Source organism: Myotis davidii, unplaced genomic scaffold (genome assembly GCF_000327345.1).
Source record: "Myotis davidii unplaced genomic scaffold, ASM32734v1 scaffold167, whole genome shotgun sequence".
In the NCBI taxonomy this organism is placed as follows: Eukaryota; Metazoa; Chordata; class Mammalia; order Chiroptera; family Vespertilionidae; genus Myotis; species Myotis davidii.
The window spans coordinates 1,711,983-1,733,707 of NW_006300048.1; the positions used below are offsets into that span (position 1 = coordinate 1,711,983).

Below are 21,725 nucleotides of genomic sequence, written 5' to 3' on the forward strand. Positions count from 1 at the left end.
GGCAGTTTGATTTTTAAGGGTGGCAATTTAAGAATGAGCTAACAGTGAATTTTTTGCATTTCTTATGGTTCTAGTGGCCTCATATACAATATATAAATATATACTGGGACATATTTATGCATTTCAGTTCTCTTATGTTTTAAAACTTTATTTGCTATTTTTTCATATCACTTCCTATTATTTTTTAAACAATTACTTAGTGATTTCTTCCTCAGTACTTTAACTGTCCTTTTGTTCTTTTATTTTTCTCTTTCATGGATGCCATGTTCTTTGGAAGCTTGTTTAGACCAAGTTAATGGCCTTTTAGGCTTCCTCCACATAAATAGGAGTTCACTTTTTGAATAATAAGAATTATATGTCATTGGGGGGCATTTTAGAGACGCTTAGGTGGGGCATGGCCAAAAAAAGATTGGGAACCACTGGTATAGACGCTCTTGCCAATGCTGTTTTTCTACTAATGCTCTAGAAATCATCTTAAACCAGCTCTCATGTCACTTCCTTTCTCAAAAGCCTTCAATAGCTCCCCATTACCTACTAAATAAAGTCCAGCCCTAGCCTGTTTGGCTCAGTGGCTAGAGCGTCGGCCTGCGGACTGAAGGGTCCCAGGTTCGATTCCAGTCAGGGGCATGTACCTTGGTTGCGGGCACATCCCCAGTGGGGGCTGTGCAGGAGGCAGCTGATCGATGTTTCTCTCTCATCGATGTTTCTAACTCTCTAACCTTCTCCTTTCCTCTCTGTAAAAAATCAATAAGATATATTTTTTAAAGAATAAAATAAAATAATAAAGTCCAAGCTCCACAATCCAATACTGTGGATTCAGCTTCTTCACCATCGTCCAAAAATTTCTTTCCAGCTAAATGTCCCTCTAGGCCAGCTACCCTCTTAAACAGTTGGCAAGGTTCTTTCTTTCCAACTGCATATCTGTCTTCATATACATCGACTCAAACAACACACGAGGACAGACTGGAGGAGAAGCAGAACTGATAATCCAGCTGTCTCCCGCTAAGCCACACATGAAAGAGATTTGCAAAAATGTAAAATAGGCTACACTTCTCATTCACTTCTTTCACTTTGGGACATATAGTTATAACTTTATAAAGAATATGATCGTCTGAAAAAAACACGATGCTATGTTAACAGGAAATGAGTTTCTTCTTGTCACTTGAAAGGAATTAACAAATTTTTTTTTAAACTTCTCATTTAAAAAATTTTAATAGAAATTAAATGTCAACAGCTACAACCTGCAAAGCAAAGGCTCTCTGGGATGCTCAATAATAACATTTTTAAGGATGTAAAGTGTTTCTGAGACCATTAAGTTTGATGAGTAGTGCCTTAGATTGAACACACTGGTTTAAGCAGACTCAGGGGCTCTGACACGCACCCACCCTCAACATTTTTACCTTGACTCATGTCTTACATGCCTGTGCCAGTGTGCTGCTGGAGTTTTTAAAGCATTAAAGAAACAAGAAGTGGTCACATTAAGAACAATTATTGTTACAGAAACAATAGTGATTTTAGAAAAAGCCGCTAGATATTTTAGAAAGAATCAGTCATAATAAAGAATAAGTTGGCCTAATGATTGCCATAGAAATAAGAATAGAAAATAATGATTTCTACAGTATGGCTTTTCAGTAAAAAAAAACTCACGTATTCAGAAAAGTAAAAACATACAAAAGCAACCACCATGTAAAACTGAATTTTTCATCAAGCCCATGCCTCCTGTTTTCTCACAGAGTACCTCTGAGAAAGAAATGCCTGGTTAACCCATCCAAAAGCAACTGCTCCTTCCTCCAGATTCCCACAGCACTGTCACCCCACCCTTTCTTGTGGCTCAGGGAGCCCAGAAGCAAGTACTTACTGAATTCCTAAATGTGCACACTAACTACCACGAATTCAAGGGTATCTACCGGAGAAGACAGCAGCCAACCACAGAAACCTACGTATTGCTTATACACTGTGGTCCCTTACCCCAAGCTCAACATAATTTAGTTCCACCAAAGACTCGGCCATCTGTTCCAATGAGATCTGGCTATGCTAGAGATGCTGAGTGACAGGAGAGAATGCACACAGTAGGTGCACTGCGTTTTATGAGCAGCTTAAAGATACTTTAATGGTAACTTTTATGTGTTTTGTTTACACACTGACTTTGAACCCTACACTATAAAATGTGGCTCTACTGTACAAGACTAGACGATCCTGAGACCTACAGGTATTGTTGGAGGGCAATGCCAGGTGGGTGAGCCCAGGAGCCCTGGACATATGCAATCCTGTCTTCTGGACAGAGTATGTGACATCCACCCCGGGCCAGGCCTACTGCCCATTTCTGGGTGGGGTATCTTGAAGATCAAGGTTGCAGTTCTAGCATTAGGACCCAGCTTAACCACCAACTCCAGAGGTGTTTCCCCTTAGCCACTGCCCGGGTGCCACACCCTGCCAAAGCCTGAGTCTGGGGAGCGAAAGGAAAGGAAAATGAGTGTTGGAGGGGGGCTGGACGAAGAGCTTGTTGTCACCATCGCTGCAGTTGGGGCGGCTGTGGTCGGGCTGATTCATCCAGGGCTCCTCAGATGGGTTAGGGCCCCAGCCCCACCTAGCAGAGCTCACATCGCCACCACCCACTCCTGTTTCCTGGGTCCTGTGGGACATCTGACCTGCCGGCAGGGGCAGGGCTGGGCCATCCTTGCTCCTTCCCTTCCATCTTGCTTCGCTTAGTGGACAACCCTGAAGCTCTGGCCAGGAGCACAGAGGGACAGGCGAGGCTCTGGGCTTGCCTGCGGACTTGATCCACAACATCTCACCTCCACACAGGCATGCAGGTCATACACAGACCCACCATCACACACAGAGGCCTCACGGCCTGCTCAGCCTATCCTGACGTGGTCTTCAAACTTGTCGTCTCACACTCCCCCTGGTGGGTGGACACACACGCGCGTGCACAGACACAGGCAGACACCACGTGCATGGAAAGGCAGGTCAGAGTTCCTTCAGCCACCAGGCTCTCCAGGCTGGCTAGCTGTTATGTTCCTTAACCTTTGGGCCTCAGTTCTTCATCTGTAAACTAAGGAAACCACAGGGGATTCTTATGAGGAATAAGTGAGGAATGAGTTAATAAATGTCCTATTTATTATAAACTTACTTCTTTACAAATGGCGTGTAGCACATATAGGCACTCACAACAGGCCCTGGCATGGGGAAGTATTGTGCGAAGATACGCTATTATTATCCCCACCATCTTCCCTGCCGTGGGCCAGGAAGAAATGAGGATTAGGGAAATCCACACCATCGATTCCTACAAAGCATACCAAAAGGACTCCCGGAAACTGTCAGAGGGAAGGCCTGGAAGGAGCCGGGAGAAGGAAGACTTTCTGAGGACCACCCAGGAGGCACCACGCTCACGCCTAGCGGCTGAACGGGGAGGTTGGAGTTAGAACTCAAGAGGCTGGGCCCAAGCAGGGAAGACTCCGTTTCCTTGGAGACCAAGAGACCCGCAAGTAAAACAGCCCGGCCTTCGAGGTGGAAGTTAAGTCCATTCCAAGAACAGATGGAGGCTGCCCCAAGGACCAGCAGGCACCAGCTGACTGGAAGGAAAAAAGACAGGGCCAGGGAGCTGTGCTCGGCCACCCAGGCCATCCGAGAGTCTGTAACCCCGAGATCCCCTCCCACTGTGATGAGAATAGATGCCACATCTGAACAGTCTCCAAGCTTGTGGTTCTGTAACAGATACTGCTCAGGGAAAAGGGAAGGGCCTGGAAGGAAAGGAAAAGGCAGCCTTGACTCTCAGGGGCCTCGTGGTGGGAGGGACAGCCCTCCTCCCCTCCATAATCCAAGGACGGCTTGCGATGTCCACTTGCCAGAGAGGAATTAAACGCGCCCCCTCGCCCTCCTCCCCGGGTCTTACTCAGAGCGGATTCTCACCAGAGCACCCAGCAGAGTGAGCTGAGTAAGCGGGAGCTTAGGAGAGGGTCTATGAAGAAGGGACAGATGCTTCCATGGGGACAGGCAGCCCGGGGGCCCTCTGTGTCCCCTCCTCCCTCTCCTCCCCTGGCCAGTCCTCTCCTCCTCCCTCTGCCTCCAACACCTCCAGCTGGGGCCCAAGCTGGAGCTGCATCTGTCTGAGGCCCTGCTTCGGCTTCCTTTCCCAGAACTCGGGGGGCCCCAGGGAGGGGGCAGAAGGACAGGCCTGGAGGGAAGAGAAGGGAGAACCGGAGGGAGGGTAAGCTGGAGCAGACAACGCTGGGGCCAGAGCTGGGAGTTTCTGGGACGGCCCCAACTTCAAGCATTCTGTCCAATTATCTGACCACAGGCCAGGGCTTGTGGGCTGACTTTTATTTTAGGAAAAAGGGTGAAATGAAGTCAGGGGTGGGATGGCGAGGAAAGAACAGAGAGCTGTCTCTTGGTTTGGGGGGTAGCCTCCTGTCCACCCCAAGGAGCTCAGTCTAGGAGGTGACGAGGACGATGATACGATGATGACTGAGGCCATCGCTTCTAAGGGCTTATGACCTCCTTAGCACACAGCAGGCTGTGTGTGCTGTCTCATGAGCCGAGTGCAGCATGTGGGCTCTGAAGCCTTGGCCCCTGACTCCGTGAAATCATTCTGTGCCTCAGTTTCCCTGTCTATAAAGATATAACAGTGCCTCCCCCAGCCGGTGTTGCTCAGTGGTTGAGCATCGACACATAAACCAGGAGGTCGCCAGTTCACTTCTCGGTCAGGGCACATGCCCAGGTGGTGGGCTCAATTCTCAGTGTGGGGCATGCAGGAGTCAGCTGATCAATGATTCTCTATCATCATTGATATTTCTCTCTCTCTCCCCCCGCTCTCCCTTCCTCTCTGAAATCAATCAAAATATCTATATATATAAAAACCTAATATGCAAAATGTCCTCTGGGGAGTTCGACCAACCAAGAGTTTGATCACTTGCTATGACGTGCACTGACCACCAGGGGGGTAGTGCGGAAGGAAGAAAGGCCTTGGCCAGCAGCCAGCAGCCACTAGGGACCCTATCTATGCACAAATTTTGTGCACTGGGCCTCTAGTATGTGTGTGTGTGTGTGTGTGTGTGTGTATTTTTTTTTTATTTTTTTTTTAAATAGTGCCTTCCTCATAGACCTGTTTTGAGGACACAAAAAGCTCACACTTGTCATGGGAGTATGCAATGAACATTAGCTATTGTTGAATATGACTCACCCATAAATAGGAATGAAATCTTGCCATTTGCAACAGTATGGATGGATCTAGAGGGTATTGTGCTAAATAACAGAGAAAGACAAATATCATATGACTCACTTATGTGTAGAATCTAAAAAAACAACAAAATAAAACAGAAACACGATTATAGATAGAGAGAAGAAATCGATGGTTGCCAATTGGAAAAGGGGTGTGGGGTGAGTGAAAAGGGAAAGGAATTAAGATTTACAAACTGCCAGATATGAAAAACAGTCACGGAGATGTCAAGTACAGCACAGGGAATAGAGTCAATAATACTGTAATAGCTACATATGGTGTCAGATCGATACTAAACTTACCAGGGTGACAGTCTAACTTATCTGTAAGTTATATAAATGTCTAATCTCTATGCTATACACTTGAAACTAATATAATATATATCAACTGTAGTTGAAAAATAAAATATAATCATTATAATTGTTAATCCTTATAATAACCCAGTGAGGTAAGGGCTATATTATGCCCACTTTACAGATGAGAAACTCAGGGAAGTGGCTAGGACTCAAATCAGAGTGATTTCTCTAAGTACAGCCTCTCTTGACCAATTCATGAGCAAAAGCACAGACGAGCGGTTATGTGCACAAACTTTATAGTCAAATGGCGGAGTCAGACTTCCAGCTCAGCCACGGACCAGTTGTGTAAATGCAAGCGAGCTGCTTAACCCTCAGTGCATTCATTTGCTCATCTATAAAATGGGTGTCCTTCCTCACAAGGTTGTTGGGAGAGTACAGGAGTTACCTCATGCTTGGAACTACTAGTTACGGCCCTTTCTCTGGCCCTGCCCTCCACGTTGTCCTGTGGCCACAGGGCTTACAAATGCACTCTATCCCCTGCTCACCCTGGGCTCTGCCTGCTGGGTCCCTGCCGCCCCGGGGACTCTGTGCCTTCCTAAGGGTCTGGATAGCAACAAGCAGATCTGAGTCAACAAACAGGCACCAAGCAACACTTCTCCTCCCCCTCCTTCCTACACCCCCCCCCCGCCCCCACTTAGGCGTGGCTGTCCAGGGGGAATTTCTGCCAGGGTAGGAGAACTGGTCAGACCACTGAGGACAAATAGCTGCAGAGAGGTATGGCTTTTGAGGCCCCTTAAAGGAGATAACACGGGCGTCATGCCTTTGAAGGGTCCAAAAAGCCATGCCACACTAGGTACCCTGCCATGCCCATGACGGTTGCTGGCCTTGCCTACTGCACCCACATATGGATTTTTCTGGTTCAAGGGCAAAAGAAGGTCAAGGAGGGGAAAGAGAAAGTGTCGGAGGGAGGGAATCCGTAACCCGGGGAAGAGAGCCTACCCTAGGGGCAGAGGCCTGCCCGGTCTAGCCTGAGCCCAGAGGAGACCTAAGAGGTATTTTATGGGTCAAAAGTCTGTGCCTTGGTATGTAGATAGCTGGGGATGGGGTGGCCGAGAGGCCCCACCCAGCCAGATGGCGGCGGAAGGACCAGGTGGAGCTCTTCAGCCAGCCCAGCTGCCTCTGGAGCGACACACTGGGCAACAGCCCCACCTGGTGGACGGATGAGACACCCAGGGCCAGGGAGCACGGAGGAAAGGAGGGTGACAGGGAAGGGATTAAGCGGGAGGTTTAGAGGTGGAAGGACTTTTAGGGTCTCCTCGGCGGCAGAAGCCCCTCCAAAGCATGTGCTCTTGCCGAAACCGGTTTGGCTCAGTGGATAGAGCGTCGGCCTGCGGACTGAAGGGTCCCGGGTTCGATTCCGGTCGAGGGCATGTACCTGGGTTGCGGGCACATCCCCAGTGGGGAGGTGTGCGGGAGGCGGCTGGTCGGTGTTTCTCTCTCATCGATGTTTCTAACTCTCTGTCTCTCTCTCCCTTCCTCTCTGTAAAAAATCAATGGCATATATTAAAAAAAAAAAAAAAAAGCATGTGCTCTAGACTCTCTTACAGGAGGGACTGACTTCTTCGGGAGGAAATAGGCAATTATCTGCTAGAAAGTTCTTCTGCGTTTTAGAAATCTGCCTCCTCTGGTCCCCCTACCTGGGGGCTTCCACAGGCAACATTTCCGATGTTTGGACACAGCTACACTATCCCTCCTCAATGTTCTTCCCATTGGGCTCGGCCTTCAGAGCGTGACTTCAACCTTTCACCCACTGTGTCTTCTCTACCCCCGCCCCCCACATCCCCGCTCAGTTGTTCTTCTTTAATATACTAACTCCCAAGGAATTTCCTCCAATTCTGTACCCAAGCCATCCTCTCCCCACACTGTCAGCATCGTTTTCAAACACATCTTTGGGTTTCAGCCTCCCTGCTGTTCGGGGAGTGATGTGTTGGGGAAGCGGATGCTCGGTGGGGGGGTTCAATGAGACATCCAGAGCCCAGGCTTTGAAATCAGAGACCACTGCTCACATCTGACCTCTGCCCCTCCTAGCTGGGGGGCCCTCGGGCCAGTTTCCTAGCCTTTCTGAGCCTGTTTCCCCATCTGTAAATTGGGAGTAGGGGTTTTTACAACCTGAAGATGTGGGGAATGAGATTAGGCAGGCAAAAGATTTCGGACAGCTTCTGGCGCCAGCACCCGGCTCCTCAGTGGCCTCGTAACCACAGTCCTCTGAGGAATGCAGGGCTGCCGGGAGTGCTTCGGGGAAGAGGAAGGTGAAAGGGCAGAAGGAGAAGAGGAGATTTTCTGGAGTTAGGCAGCCTTTCCCCAGCAGCATGAATCCCAGGCGGAAGCCCCAGAAAGGTTATCTCATTCTGATACCACTTCCAGCCTGTCTCTGGCCACACCCTCCTGCGGAAACGGGGCAGGCCTCGACAGCTCTTTAAAACTCGGAGGGTTTAAAAGTTAAATGTCTTTGAGGGCAAGAGAAACACACCAAAATAAACACATCTACCCGCTGGGCACCGAAAGGGAAACTTGGCAGGGGCCCCAGAACTTTCCGCACCCCAGCCCTCCCTAAACTTCCTCCTGTGGTTTCTGAAGAGTACAACCTGTTCTCTCTCCCCAGTCGGAAGTGTGCCTGGCGCAGGGGGCTGGGGCACCCGAAGGTTCCCCTGCACCCACCTCTGACGAGGAAGAAGGGGGGTATGAGCGGCAGAAGAGGAGCCTGGACGCCGGCACAGTTCTGAACGTCCACGTTCTCCTTACCTGTTACCATCCCCCAACACACACCGCTCTCTCAAAGATACACCGGGGGTGGGGGTGGGGTGGGACTGACTACAGGCAGAGAACACAGCCTCCGGGAGTCGCCAGATCTGTGCAGAGAGCTCTTGTGAGAAACCTAGTTTCAGAAAGGTAATGGGAAAACGGCTGGGATCCATGGAACCGCTGTCCTGTGGCCTGGTTTTTGTAAGGGCCACTGTCCAATTCTTCCCGCAACCTGGGCATGTGCCCTTGACTGGAATCGAACCCGGAATCGAACTCTTCAGTCCGCAGGCCAATGCTCTACCCACTGAGCCAAACCAGCTGGGCTCTCTGCTATTCTTAAAGATTCCCAACAAAAGAGGCGTCTTGGTTTCCCACCTCCCAGATTCTGACCCGCCCAGAAGTGTGGGGTCAGATCCACCGAGGCAGCTTTGGGATGCAGCAGCTGTGGGAGGAGGGAAGCATCCTAAGACTTCTTCCATGCCCTGACCAGTTTGCCTCAGTGGCTAGAGCGTCGGCTTGCGGACTGAAGGATCCCAGGTTCGATTCCGGTCAAGGGCATGTACCTGGGTTGCGGGCACATCCCCAGTAGGGGGTGTGCAGGAGGCAGCTGATGGATGTTTCTCTCTCATGGATGGTTCTAACTCTCTATCCCTCTCCCTTCTTCTCTGTAAAAAATCAATAAAATATATTTAAAAAAAAAAGACTGCTTCCACTCCTTGACCCGGCTTCCTTAGTCAGCTACCAAGAAGGGTGTTCCTTCTGGAATCTAGAACGTGATGGTCTCTGCTATTCTTTCCTTTTTTTAAAAAATATCTTTTTTATTGATTTCAGAGAGGAATGGAGAGGGAGAGAGAGCTAGAAACATCCATGATGAGAGAGAATCATTGATCGGCTGCCTCCTGCCCGCCCCCTACTGGGGATTAAGCCTGCAACCTGGGCATGTGCCCTTGACTGGAATTGAACCCAGAACCCTTCAGTCCGCAGGCCAACGCTCTATCCACTGAGCGAAACAAGCTAGGGCTCTCTGCTATTCTTAAAGATTCCCAACAAAAGAGGTGTCTTGGTTTCTTCCCAGATTCTGGCACATCACATCCATGTTGAGTTCTATCTTACATCAAACCCTGGTCTGTTCCTCTTGGTGACTAAGGCTGAGGGAACACACACACACACACACACACACACACACACACACACACGGCCATTAGGACAGGATGCAGGATGCCAGCTCTGTGCAGTCACCCCAGCCCTACCAATCCTACTCTAGACCTGCTGGGGCTCCCTGTAAAGGTATCAGCACACATGCTCAGCTAACAGATTAATCTCCTCTGTATCACCCACGGAACAGGGCCACGGAGTCCCTTCTGGACACTCCTAGACCCCTGGCTCCAGTGCACACTCTGTGGTCATTCAAGGAGGGAGGTTTGCCTACTGGTTAAGAACAGGGCCTTCCCAGTCAAAGGACCTAGGTTTAAATCCCAGCCCTGCCGTTACCTTCTGGGGTCCTCTTTAGGAATATTTCTTCTTTCCTCTTTGCCTGAGTCTCTTCCAAGTACTTAACCTCATAGGACTGTTTGGAGAATTAGATAAGGCGTTACACCTGAGACATTTAGAAGAGTACCTGACAGAGCTATGTAAGTGTGAGCTAGTATTCTGAACCCTTGGGGGAAGGAAAACAGGAGAGAGAAGGTGTTTGGGACCATGGAGGTCATGGTCTCAAGGACTGGGCTTAGACTGGGATCCAGCGGGAAGTCTCAGAGATGCTTTTGATTCTAAAGGCCAGGAGGGTGGATGCTCTGACTTGTTTATCACTAAGTCCTCAACATCCAGCCTAACAGACAGAGTAGGGCCACAGCAGACAAGTGTTGAATGGATTCGGAAATTGTCAGTCATCTCCCAAAGGAGCCTGGGAATTGAAAGAGCAGAAATGCGAAGGAGAGCCGGTTCTCTTCACTCAAACAGAATTGGGGCGAGGGGCATAAAGCAAGGATTTGTTAAAGGAAACAGTCCTAGAGTCCAGGGCTGAGGAATGGATGCCCCAAGATTGTGTGGATTGTCACATAACCCCCAGGTGAACCCTCCCAGCTGTGTGAAGCTAAGAAGCTCTGGGTTTGGGGGACCAGCCCTCCCCCTGAATTCATCCTGTTTATAACCACCTCTTTTTCACACCTAGATAGGGGGTTAAATCTGGCCCCATTATCCCAATGCACAACACCACAATCAGAGCTCAGCACAACTCTGTGGGATGAATAAGTGCCCCAAAGACTGTCCATTTCTCCTCTCAGAACCCAGCTATAATGTCCTCTTCTCTCTGAAGCCTTCCCAGCCACCCAGCTCGATGCCTCATCGCTGTTGTTCATGACCCACACTAACTGTAGGCGAATAACACCATTGCACTCTCAGCATCCAATACAATCCCAGACACATAGTAGGTGCTCAATCAATGTTTGGAAACGAATACATTAATGTTCCCTTAGTAACAGCAACCGCTCTCTTCAGTTATTCCTCCTGACACAGAAGAGGCTGAGGCGGTGGTTTGTGTACCCATCAGACGCTAGAGGATGAGCACTGAGGGTTCTTCCTCCCAGTCCTGTCCTCTGGCTTCCTCCCTCAGCCCTGGCTGGCAGCAGGACCCCGAGGCTGCCTGCCCACACTGGTTCTGCCCTCCTACTCGCCTCCCACCTCTGTCTCTGATTATGAAGAACAACAGCCCACTGGGCTTCCAGATCAGCGTGGAAGGGGGCTGTGTGGACAGACAGGGCACTGGGTGGGGTGGGGGGGTGGGGGCTTCTCTGCCCTCCACTAAGAAAGTGAGCCGAGCTCTGGGGGACAACCAGGAGGTGACGAGAGCACGGTGACCTCCTCAACCCACCAACCTCCCACCCCCGGCTCCGGGAGTCCAGCCTGAGCTTGGAGGTCCCAGCAACGGGGGGTGCTGAACCCCCATTATCCTGGCTTCTCCAGCCTTCAAGCCTACCTCCTTGGCAGGTGAGCCCCCCCGGAGCATCTATTGCGACGAAGACACTCTCCCGCAGCCTCCGGCTTCAGTCTCGGGGAGTTGAGAGGTGGGGTCGCAGCCTTCAGCCGCGGGGAGGGGCGAGAACCACTCGCTCCGGAGCCCAAATAAAATGAGTCTCCGCCCCCGCAGGCGCGGTGTGTTTACAAAGTCCTAGCCGAGCCGCTGATCGCGAGTTGAAAGCTGGGCAGGAAGTGGGGGAGAGGGGGCGGGGGAGACCAAGGGGGCTGGGTGCTCTGCGCAGCTAAGGTTAGGGCCTGAGACCTCGTCCGTGTGCCCGGGGTGAGGGGGTGGCGGCGTCCCCCAGGCTCAGGTGCGTGTGGTCGGGAAGGTGCGTTTCCAGACGTCTGCCTTCACGGCATTCGCCACTCAATCACGTGCTACCCTGGGAATAAACAACAGTAGGCGATGTTCCTTGACCTCTGACTCTACGTCTAGCCCCGCGATAGACCCTGTTTGCATTCCCTCGTTCCCTCCCCCCCTCCCCCGCTATCAATCACACCCATTTCACAAAAGAGGAAACTGAGGCACAGTGAGGTTAGGGCATGTGCCCGTGGTCCCACAGCTAGCGACATTAGAACTCAAACCCAGCGTCTGCGTCCTGCCAGGCATCTGCAAACGGAGAAGAATAAGGCGCGATGCGGGCCCCGCAAGAAGAACCCCCATCCGGAGGGGCTGGCGAGCAAGTGCACAGAACACCCACAGGCACCGCCGGCCCTGGGAGTGAGGCGGGCAAGGGACAGAGCCCCCTGCTTTCTGCGCCTCCCGGCTGGCCCGGCAACTACCGGCCGATTGAGGACAGCAGGGTGCAATGGAAGACCTGGACTAGGCTGCAAGTGGGCCATTGGCAGGCCGTAGACCCGCAGCACAGCATTAAATTTCCCCAAATTTCCTGCTGCAGAAGAATCACCTGGAGAGGTTAACAACACGTAGTCTCGGGCCCCTCCCGCAGACTGTGAGTCACTGGCACTGGGCGGGACCTAGCTAGGTGTTGCTAACAGCCACGTTTGGGGCGTTCCAGGGGTGTGCTCTTTATGAGAAACGATTTCATGGGGAAAGAGGTGTGCAAGCGAGGGCGCATTTTCCGGGCCAATTTCGAGGCTTACAGCAACCCATCGCTCAGTGTAGGTCACATGAGCCGGGTCATCAGAAACCTTCTCTTCCCCCCGCCCCCCCCCCCCCTTTGGTTGGGCTTTGGAAAACCCAGAGGTGCGAGCACCGCCCCGCCCCTCCCCGCCGGAGGACTACAAATCCCATCCTGCCCTGCGCTCGCGCACGTTACGCCAGAGCAAGATGGCCGACACGATGGCCACTGCGGGGGCTGGCAGCTCCGGAGCGGTAAGGGCGGGAGGCGCGGAGTTGAAGCTGGGAGAGTCGGGGCATTCTGCAGCTTTCCCCTAGCCGGGGCAACAGGCTTATTCCCAGACATCCAGCCCCACCAAGAACTCCGTATGGAGGAGGCGTTTTTCAGGCCGTACCTGCCCTCCCTCTTTGGGACTTGGCGGCGGCCTCGGAGTTGGTGGACCCGTGTGCTGATTGGCTCGTTTCGGGGTTGGGAACCCGGAACACCTCCTAATTGGTCCGAAGAGGCCGTTTCCGCCTTCTTATTGGCTAGCCAAAGTTGGGAGGGATTCCTGTTTCAAAATATTATCTTTCCTACTTTCCGGTGCTGTTATCCTTTGCCCTCCTCTCCTCAGCACCATGTGTTATTATTTTAATTTCCCTTGTTACTGAAGTGGTGTGCAGATGGGAGGAACAAGAGAGATGGGTTTTTTTTTCTGAGAGTTAGAAATAAATTCAGTCTCATCATACGTGTTTCTTCAGCTGTATAGCCTCATAATCTGCTAAAACAGAAAGTAAGAAACAGCCATTTGTGTTATTAGAAGTTTACGTTTTAGAGAAGCAGAAAGGCTGTCTCCGTATTTAGAGCCTCTTGGCTGCTCAGTTATTACTTACTTGGCTATCACATTTTGTTAAGCACTGGTAGGTAAGTATTTAGCAAATGAATGTTTGCTTGCCATGACGATGTGTGTACTATGTGATTGCATCCTTGTTTAGTGGATGAAAATCTTCTTTCTTTCTGGGCTGCTGATTCACAGAGATCCGGAGGTAAACAGTCCACTAACCCTGCTGACAATTACCATCTGGCCCGGAGGCGAACCCTGCAAGTGGTGGTGAGCTCCTTGCTGACAGAGGCAGGGTTTGAGAGTGCTGAGAAAGCGTCCGTGGAAACATTGACAGAGATGCTACAGAGCTGTAAGTATCAGGAACAACAGGCCTTCTTCAGGTCAACCACACATCAGTGCCGTGTCCTGCACTGTGATCATGTTAGAGAGGATTTAAGAAAAAGAACACAGTCAAGTGACTTACAGGCTTTAGAAATCAGATAGACCTGGTGTAAGTCATCACTCTACCACTTAATAGTTGGGGCAAGTTGCTAGGCCTCCTGACTCTTAATTTCTTCATTTGTGAAATGGAATAATAATTTGCACCTTGTGGAATTGTGAGTATAAGTGAGACACGTATGTAAATCATTCGATGCTGGGAACATTGTAAGCTCTTGATGACTTGCAGGAGCTGTTATTGCTGTTTATGTTCTGTACTCAACTTACAATTTTATTGGAGAGTTAGGATTAACTTCTACAAAATAGATGCCACCACATAATATAATACAATGCTGTATTATATACAAAGATACAAAGGGTAAGGGTGAATACGTTTTATAGAATGGGAAAAAAACACTTTTAAAAGGAAATGCCTTGAGTCCTAGCTGGTTTGGCTCAGTGGATAGAGAGTCAGCCTGCTGATTGAAAGGTCCCGAGTTCAATTCTGATCGAGGACACATGCCAGAATTGTGGGCTCCATCCCTAGTGGGGGGCGTGCAAGAGGCAGTAGATCAATGGTTTTCTCTCATCATTGATGTTTCTATCTCTCCCTCTCCCTTCCTCTCTGAAATCAATAAAAATATATTTTTTTAAAAAGTAAATGCCTGGAGATTTTGGACCCTAGAATGGTCTCATACTGCCTTTTCTGCATATACAATGTATTTCCCTATTTGGGCCTTTTTGGGGACTAGGATGGGATGAGGGATGGGGGTACCAACACCTATGGATGACAGTGAGAGAATGGTTTAGGCAGAGGGAGAAATTGAACTAAATTGAACTGCAGTGCAGGCCAAACAAAAATTTGGCCACTGCAGCGGAGAGCTCTAGGATGATAATTGCCCATCAGGTATTCCACATCCAGCGGAAAAGGGCCCTGCCTTTATACTTTGGTCTTGATCAGTCACTAGATGTGGACTGCCCCAGGAAGGGCAAGTTCGAGGTGAGATGGCTCTCTGACATTTGGAACTTTTACATACCAAATGTTTTCCTAAAGCAGTGATCTTGGACTTTTTTTTTTATCTTAGAACCTCTGTGGACTCTTAATATTGAGGACCCTGTGGAATTGTATATAAGTGGGATGGAGATATAAATATAAATATATATGTGTATATATTTTGCCACATTAGAAAGTAAAACAGAAAATTTTAAAACATGAGAGTGAACAAGCGTATGATCCATTATCCATCAGAGCCATGATGTCATCCCAGGTCAGATAGCCTCTGGAAAACTGCCTGAGAGAATGAGTAGAAAAATAAAAAAATGTCTTAATTTGATTATGAGCCCTAGCTGGTTTGGCTCAGTGGATAGAGCATTGCCCTGCAGACTGAAGGGTCCTGGGTTTGATTCTGGTCAAGGGCACATGCCAGGTTTGTGGGCTCAGTCCCCAGTAGGGGGCGTGCAGGAGGCAGCCAATCAATGATTCCCTCTTGTCATTGATGTATCTAGCTCTCCCTCTCCCTTCCTCTCTGAAATCAATAAAAATATATTTTTTAAAAAATTGAATATGAAAACACTTTGGACCTGTGGACTTTGGAAAGGTTTATAGGGTCGCCTAGGGATTCCCAGACCACACTTTGAGAACTTTTGTCTGAAAGGAATGGTCTAATAGTTCCCATTAGATCCTTCCCCTCCCCTCCCACCCCCCCCCCCCCCGGGTAAAAAGATGCTGCCCACCATTTTCCTGTGTAAAGGCTGGTATTAGTGGCTTGCTCAGGGCAGCATGGCAAGTTGGTGATAGGTTTTCAGTTAGACACCTTTCCCGACTTGCTTTTATCTTCTGAACCTTTTTGGATCCCTTACATCTGATGAATTCTGTGGACCATTCCCAGAAAAGGGGTGTGTGTGTGTGTGTGTGTGTGTGTGTAAAATTGAGCACAATTTCAGGTTCCATGGAATCTCCCATCCCCTTGAAGCCCATTCATGAAGTCTGTTTCATACCTTCCCCTTTCTCGGAAGGACGAAAGCATGACTATTAAACAGAGGTTCAGCTTTAGACAGACAACCAGACAATAAGACCATTTTTTTGGTTGCACGATATACATAACATAAAATTTATTATTTTAACCATTTTTAAGTGTACAATTCAGTGGCAGTAAATATATTCACAATGTTGTACAACCATCAACACTATTCATTTCCAGAACTTTTTCATTATTCCAAACAGAAACTCTAAACCTGTAAGTGATAACTCCCTAATCACCTCTTCCCCCTGCCCCTGGTAACTTCTAAGCTACTTTTTGGCTCTATGGATTTTTTTTTCTGTCATATAAGTAGAATCTTAAAACATTTGCCTTTTTGTGTCTGGTTCAGTTCATTTAGCATAATGTTTTCAAGGTTCATCTTTGTAGCATGGGTCAGTACTTCCTTTCTTTTCAAATTTATTTAAGTTTTTGTTGATTTGAGAGAGAGAGAGAGAAACATCTATCGGCCACCTCCATTATGCAACACAGGCATGTGCCCTGACAGGAAATCGAACTGGTGACCTTTTGGTCACAGAATAACACTCTACCAACTGAGCCACACCAGCCAGGGCTACTTCATTCCTTTCTTATGGCTAAATAATAATCTTTGTATGGATCGACCACATTTTGTTCACCCATTCATTTTTTTAAAATAAGGTTTATTATTATTATTTTTTTAAATATTTTATTGATTTTTTACAGAGAGGAAGGGAGAGAAATAGAGAGTCAGAAACATCGATGAGAGAGAAACATCGATCAGCTGCTTCCTGCACATCTCCTACTGGGGAAGTGCCCGCAACCCAGGTACATGCCCTTGACTGGATTCGAACCTGGGACCCTTCAGTCCGCAGGCTGGCGCTCTGTCCACTGAGCCAAACCGGTTTCGGCGGTTTATTATTATTTTTAACTTTCATCCATTCATCTTTTGATGACACTTGGGTTGTTCCCACCTTAGGGCTATTGTGAATAATGCTGCTATGGACATAGTATCTATTTATGTTCCTGCTTACAATTTGCGTGGGAATATACCCAGGAGTCGAGTTGCTGGCTCATATGTTAATCCTTTGCTTACCTTTTAGGGAACTGAGAATAAGACTTTATGCCTTTGATTCTTTCCCAGACATTTCGGAAATTGGGAGAAGCGCCAAGTCTTACTGTGAGCACACAGCCAGGACCCAGCCCACGCTGTCAGATATCGTGGTCACTCTTGTTGAGATGGGTGAGTGCACACGTTTCCAGTTCTTCAGTGCAGCTGAGTTGGAGTTATGGGAGAGAGAGTGAGGAGTGAGCCACATCTGCTGAGTGTTTTTTAATTCCCTTATGGTTCTTCTGGTCGGTTTTTAGCTCGAGGGGGTTACCAACTGAGGGTTCCTCTGAACCTGTTTAAGAGACCTCCTAACTCCCTGGTGGGCATCTGCTGGAGCTTCCTAGTGGCAGCAAAATGCTTGAGTGGGGAGTTTAAGCTATTTCAGCACAACGTTCCTCTCCCAAGTTCAGTATCTGGTGGTCTGCGCAGCAGTGACTTTTGTTTTCCTGTTTCTTAGGGTTCAACGTGGACACTCTCCCTGCTTATGCCAAACGGTCCCAGAGGATGGTCATTACTGCCCGTAAGTGACTTTGAACTGAGGCCCTCAGTAAGTTCTCAGTTGATGCTGTGGAATGAATGAATTAAATAGGGCAGGGATCCGTTTGTCCAGCTGCTTCCTTATTGCAGGCTCCCTTCCATCAGCTGGGGCTACCTGTAGCATCACCTTTGTTTGGGCTGATGGGACTGGGACCTGACGTTCTGTCACCAGAAAGGAAAACCCTCTGAGATGTTGCTGTGATTCTTGTGCTTTAGCCCTAGACGGGCAGTTGATGCTGCTTGAGAAATGCCAGTGTTCTAGTTCTTCCTTAGATCGAGAGTCAGTAAACTAAGGTCTGTAGGCCTAAGGTGGCCCACCACCTGTTTTTGTAAATAAAGCTTTATTGGAACGCAGCCATGTGTACTGACCTTTGATTGCCTTGTGCTATAATGGCAGAGTTGAGCAGTTGTGACAGACTGTATGGCTTGGAAAACCTAAAACATTTACTCTGTCGAAGGCACAGTTAGACGACCTGTGCCTTAGATGGAAGCTGACTGCCATAAACTGAGCTGGGAGTAACCAGTGTGGGCTGGTAGGACCTGGGGAGACTTCACTTGATTTTTTCCCACCACTTTTTTCTAGCTGACATCTTTTGAAGACCTTCCCTCTCAAGTAGCAGCGAAGGTGCCATTTTTAATCCCATGCTTACCTTGGCGTACTGTATGACTTTGGTATCTGGGTTCTATGAAAAGAGAGTTAACAGCTCACCTAACTCCTTGGTCACTCGGCAGCCTCTGTGGCTCTTTTGTGATGTGAACATTGTCACAGCAAACCACTCACCTGCCTAAGAAGCTTGCAGACAGATTGTTGTAGATGGGAATGTCACCCAAGGTCATTCAGCAGGCCTGGGCATGTGGGGGTGACCTGAGGTCCTTAAGTCCATCAAGGCCTTTTTAAAATAAAAGTACAAAGTATCCGTTGTTCAGAAAATTGAGATACAGCATTTACTTTGAGGAAAGGAGGGTTTGGGTAGAGACCCAAGTCCTTGGGTGGAAGAGTAACCAGTTGTGACTCTGTTGCAGCTCCAGTGACCAATCAGCCAGTGACCCCCAAAGCTCTCACCGCGGGGCAGAACCGACCTCACCCGCCGCACATCCCCAGCCATTTTCCCGAGTTCCCCGACCCCCACACCTACATCAAAACCCCGGTGAGTGTCGAGGAGATGACGGGGGCTATGACTGCTGCAAAATATTCAGTTTCTACTGATTGTTGGGTCAAAAGCTTATTGATGAAAGGTGGACTCGGAACTCAGAATGTCTTTTCTTATTAATAAACAATTTGGCATAGGGGAATTATGTCCTCCAGTTGGCTCACAAAAACATAGTTAACAAGAAATTGAAGCCTGTCCCGCCAAAACGCGAAAGGCCCTACCACCTAGAGAGGAGGCGGGGCGGACACTCCAGAAAGTATTCACAGTAACTCTTGTTGCTTTGTGTGTGCTTTTCTGAGGTTTCCAAACTTTTCATAGAAAAGAGTTCTTTTTGAAACCAGGGGGAAACAATTATTTAAACCATACTTGGTGATAACATGAAATGAAAGTCAGCGTAATTTGAGTTCTGGGTCTGCATGAGCACAGATTGAGGTGTCTTCCATGGTTTAGATGTGTTCTCCTTCGCCAGAGGAGCAGTTTCGCCCTCCTGAGGAAGGGGGAAGGGTGCGTCTGCAGAGGAGTCCCGGAGGCCCTCCCACACGCTTCCTTTGTCCCCGCCTCCACAGCACGTGCTGGTGCAAATATGGCATCATGCGGGCATGCGGGCGGGTGTGGCTGTCCTCCGGACATTTCTCCACACCTCAGGATACTGGGGGAAGGAATAGGTAGTCAGCCACCCGTGCACTACAGCTGCTGGCCTTGACCTGCGATCTCTGTATTAGTGTCCTAGAGCTGCTGTAACAAAATGCCATATACTAGGGGGCTTAGAACAACCGAAATGTATTGCCTTACAGCAGTGATGGCGAACCTATGACACGTGTGTCAGAGGTGACACGTGAACTCATTTTTTGGGTTGATTTTTCTTTGTTAAATGGCATTTAAATATATAAAATAAATATCAAAAATACAAGTCTTTGTTTTACTATGGTTGCACATATAAAAAATTTCTATATGTGACACGGCACCAGAGTTAAGTTAGGGTTTTTCAAAATGCTGACACACCGAGCTCAAAAGGTTCACCATCACTGCCTTACAGTCTGGAGGGCACGTGGCCAGATTCAAGATGTTGCCAGGCCCATGCTCTCTCTGAAACCTGTAGGAGAAGCCTTCCTTGCCTTTCCTACCTTCTGGTGGTTTGTGGGCACTCCTGGCTTGTAGACGCAGGACTGCAGTCCTCTGTTACATCTGTGTGTCTGTCGTCACGTGGCCATTTTCTTGCAAGGGCATTAGTTGTATTGGAACAGAGTCCCACTCTACTCTTGTATGACCTCTTTTTAACTCGTCTCCTCTGCAATGACCCTCTTTCCAAATGAGATCATATGCTGAGATACTGGGGGTTAGGACTTCAGCATACATATTTTTTTTTAGGGGACACAATTCAACCCATCTGTCTCTAACTCTTTTATAGAGTATTTCTGACAGTAAAAATATTAAGTATATACTTTAATAAACATTCATGCTGACTTACATGAATATTATAATGTACTAGAGGCCGGTGCATGAAATACGTGCACGGGGGGTGTCCCCCTCAGCCCGGCCTGCGCCCTCTCACAATCGGGACCCCTTGGGTAGAGTCCTTAGGCCTGGCCGGCGATCAGGGCCTATTGGGGCTTTTCTTCCCCCTGCTGCCAGCAGCTGGCCCCACCCCCACTGCTGCCACTGCTTATCATCTTTGGCGCTGCCCACCTCCCCACGCCCCCACCCCCCGCCACCAGTTGCCTCCTTCTGTGGGCGACAGGCATGGGGTGCGAGCGCTTGGCTGGCCTGGGCCTCCTTCTCCGGGGCGATCGCTGGCCGGCCCCACACACCTGCCACAACATCGCTGACCGGTGGCCTGGGTCTCCCTCTGTGGATTGATTGACAGTGGGGCTTCGTGATCAATGGCTCCGCAGAAGGAGACCCCGCCCACCTGGCCAGGGCTCCCAGATCATTCTGCTGTTCTGTTGTTCAGTCGATTTGCATATTATGCTTTTATTATTATAGACTACTCCACCAAAATAGTAGGCATTATAGATAATCTGACCCTTATTAAAGGTTCAGAAACCTTTTTGCTCCTTTTTAATAGCAGCATGTGATGGCCTCTGCCTTTTAGGTTTTGAAATCTTGGTGTAATACTTGGTGGAATAGTAAGTTAGAGGTCTTACTCTAAGATCAGCTTATTTTAATACTTTAGCAGCTCTCATAGTTGAAAAAGATACATTACAAAGATATGTAGCATTGTTGGCTCCCCTTAATCAATCACAAATGAATTTGCATCTTCTAATTATTGGAAGAATTTTGTTTGAAATTTTCTATTCAATTTTCAACTTTTTGAATCTCAAACAGTGCTCTCTCTCTCTCTCTTTTACTTAAATATATTTTTTATTGATTTTAGAGAGGAAGGGAGAGGGAGAGAGAGATAAAAAAATAAATGATGAGAGAGAGAGAGAGAATCATTGATCGGTTGCTTCCTGCATGGCCTCATTGGGGACCAAGCCCACAACCCAGGCATGCGACTGGGAATTGAACTATGACCTCCAGGTTCATAGGTTGATGCTTAACCACTGAGCCACGCCAGCCTGGCTCAAATAGTTCTCTTAAAAATGATGGGAAGGTCTTACATTTTTAATGTTTATAGCAAGTATGTTCAAAATCCAGTCAAATTCTTCATTTTGGGATGATTTTAAACGTCAGAAAATCTTGTTTCTGTGTTTAAGTGTGGATATGGAAATTATGCAGGACATACCCTTGAATTAACATTGACAACAGTGGAAACGTTTTTAAGTACCGCCCTCAAAAATCCCATCTCTGTGCCACAAAGAGTAGTTAATTACTTTTTTGGTCATTGCTACAATGTCACCTATACCATCACAATTTAAAATGTTTTGGCCCTAGCTGGTTTGGCTCAGTGAATAGAGCGTTAGCCTGCCGACTGAAGGGTCCCAGGTTCAATTCCGGCGAAGGGCACATGCCCGGGTTGTGGACCTGATCCCCAGTAGGGGGCGTGCAGGAGGCAGCCGGTCATTGATTCTCTCTCATCGTTGATGTTTCTATCTCTCTGTCCCTCTCTTAATCAATCTACACTAATAAAACAGAAAAATGGTAATTGGCGTACGACGCTACCCTTTTCATTGGCTAATCAGGGCTATGTGCAAATTAACTGCCAACTCAGATGGCAGTTAACTGACAACAAAGATGGCGGTTAATTTGCATATGTAGGCACAATGCAGGGAAGCGAAAGGGAAAGCAGGAAGAAGCCCCCTGCCACTGACAGTGATCAGAAACCCAGGGGGGAGC

The 21,725-nt window shown here is 48.5% G+C and overlaps 2 protein-coding genes across 5 annotated transcripts in view; one reads left to right on the forward strand and one right to left on the reverse strand.

The window, feature by feature from the left end:
* CCND3 (cyclin D3) overlaps positions 1 to 12,284 on the reverse strand; it is a 122,696-nt gene extending 110,412 nt beyond the window's left edge. For both annotated transcript variants that reach the window (XM_015572172.1, XM_006776335.2), the window contains exons 1-2: positions 12,240 to 12,284; positions 11,291 to 11,714 (exon numbers count right to left, since the gene is read on the reverse strand). In XM_015572172.1, coding sequence (XP_015427658.1) covers positions 11,291 to 11,320 — 30 coding nt within the window. In that variant the 5' untranslated portion in view covers positions 11,321 to 11,714; positions 12,240 to 12,284. The remainder of the gene's footprint in view (positions 1 to 11,290; positions 11,715 to 12,239) is intronic.
* A 60-nt stretch (positions 12,285 to 12,344) lies between these two features.
* Positions 12,345 to 21,725, forward strand: part of TAF8 (TATA-box binding protein associated factor 8) — a 27,448-nt gene continuing 18,067 nt past the window's right edge. For all 3 annotated transcript variants that reach the window (XM_015572169.1, XM_006776336.2, XM_006776337.2), the window contains exons 1-5: positions 12,345 to 12,667; positions 13,429 to 13,585; positions 16,795 to 16,893; positions 17,219 to 17,281; positions 18,322 to 18,446. In XM_015572169.1, coding sequence (XP_015427655.1) covers positions 12,623 to 12,667; positions 13,429 to 13,585; positions 16,795 to 16,893; positions 17,219 to 17,281; positions 18,322 to 18,446 — 489 coding nt within the window. In that variant the 5' untranslated portion in view covers positions 12,345 to 12,622. The remainder of the gene's footprint in view (positions 12,668 to 13,428; positions 13,586 to 16,794; positions 16,894 to 17,218; positions 17,282 to 18,321; positions 18,447 to 21,725) is intronic.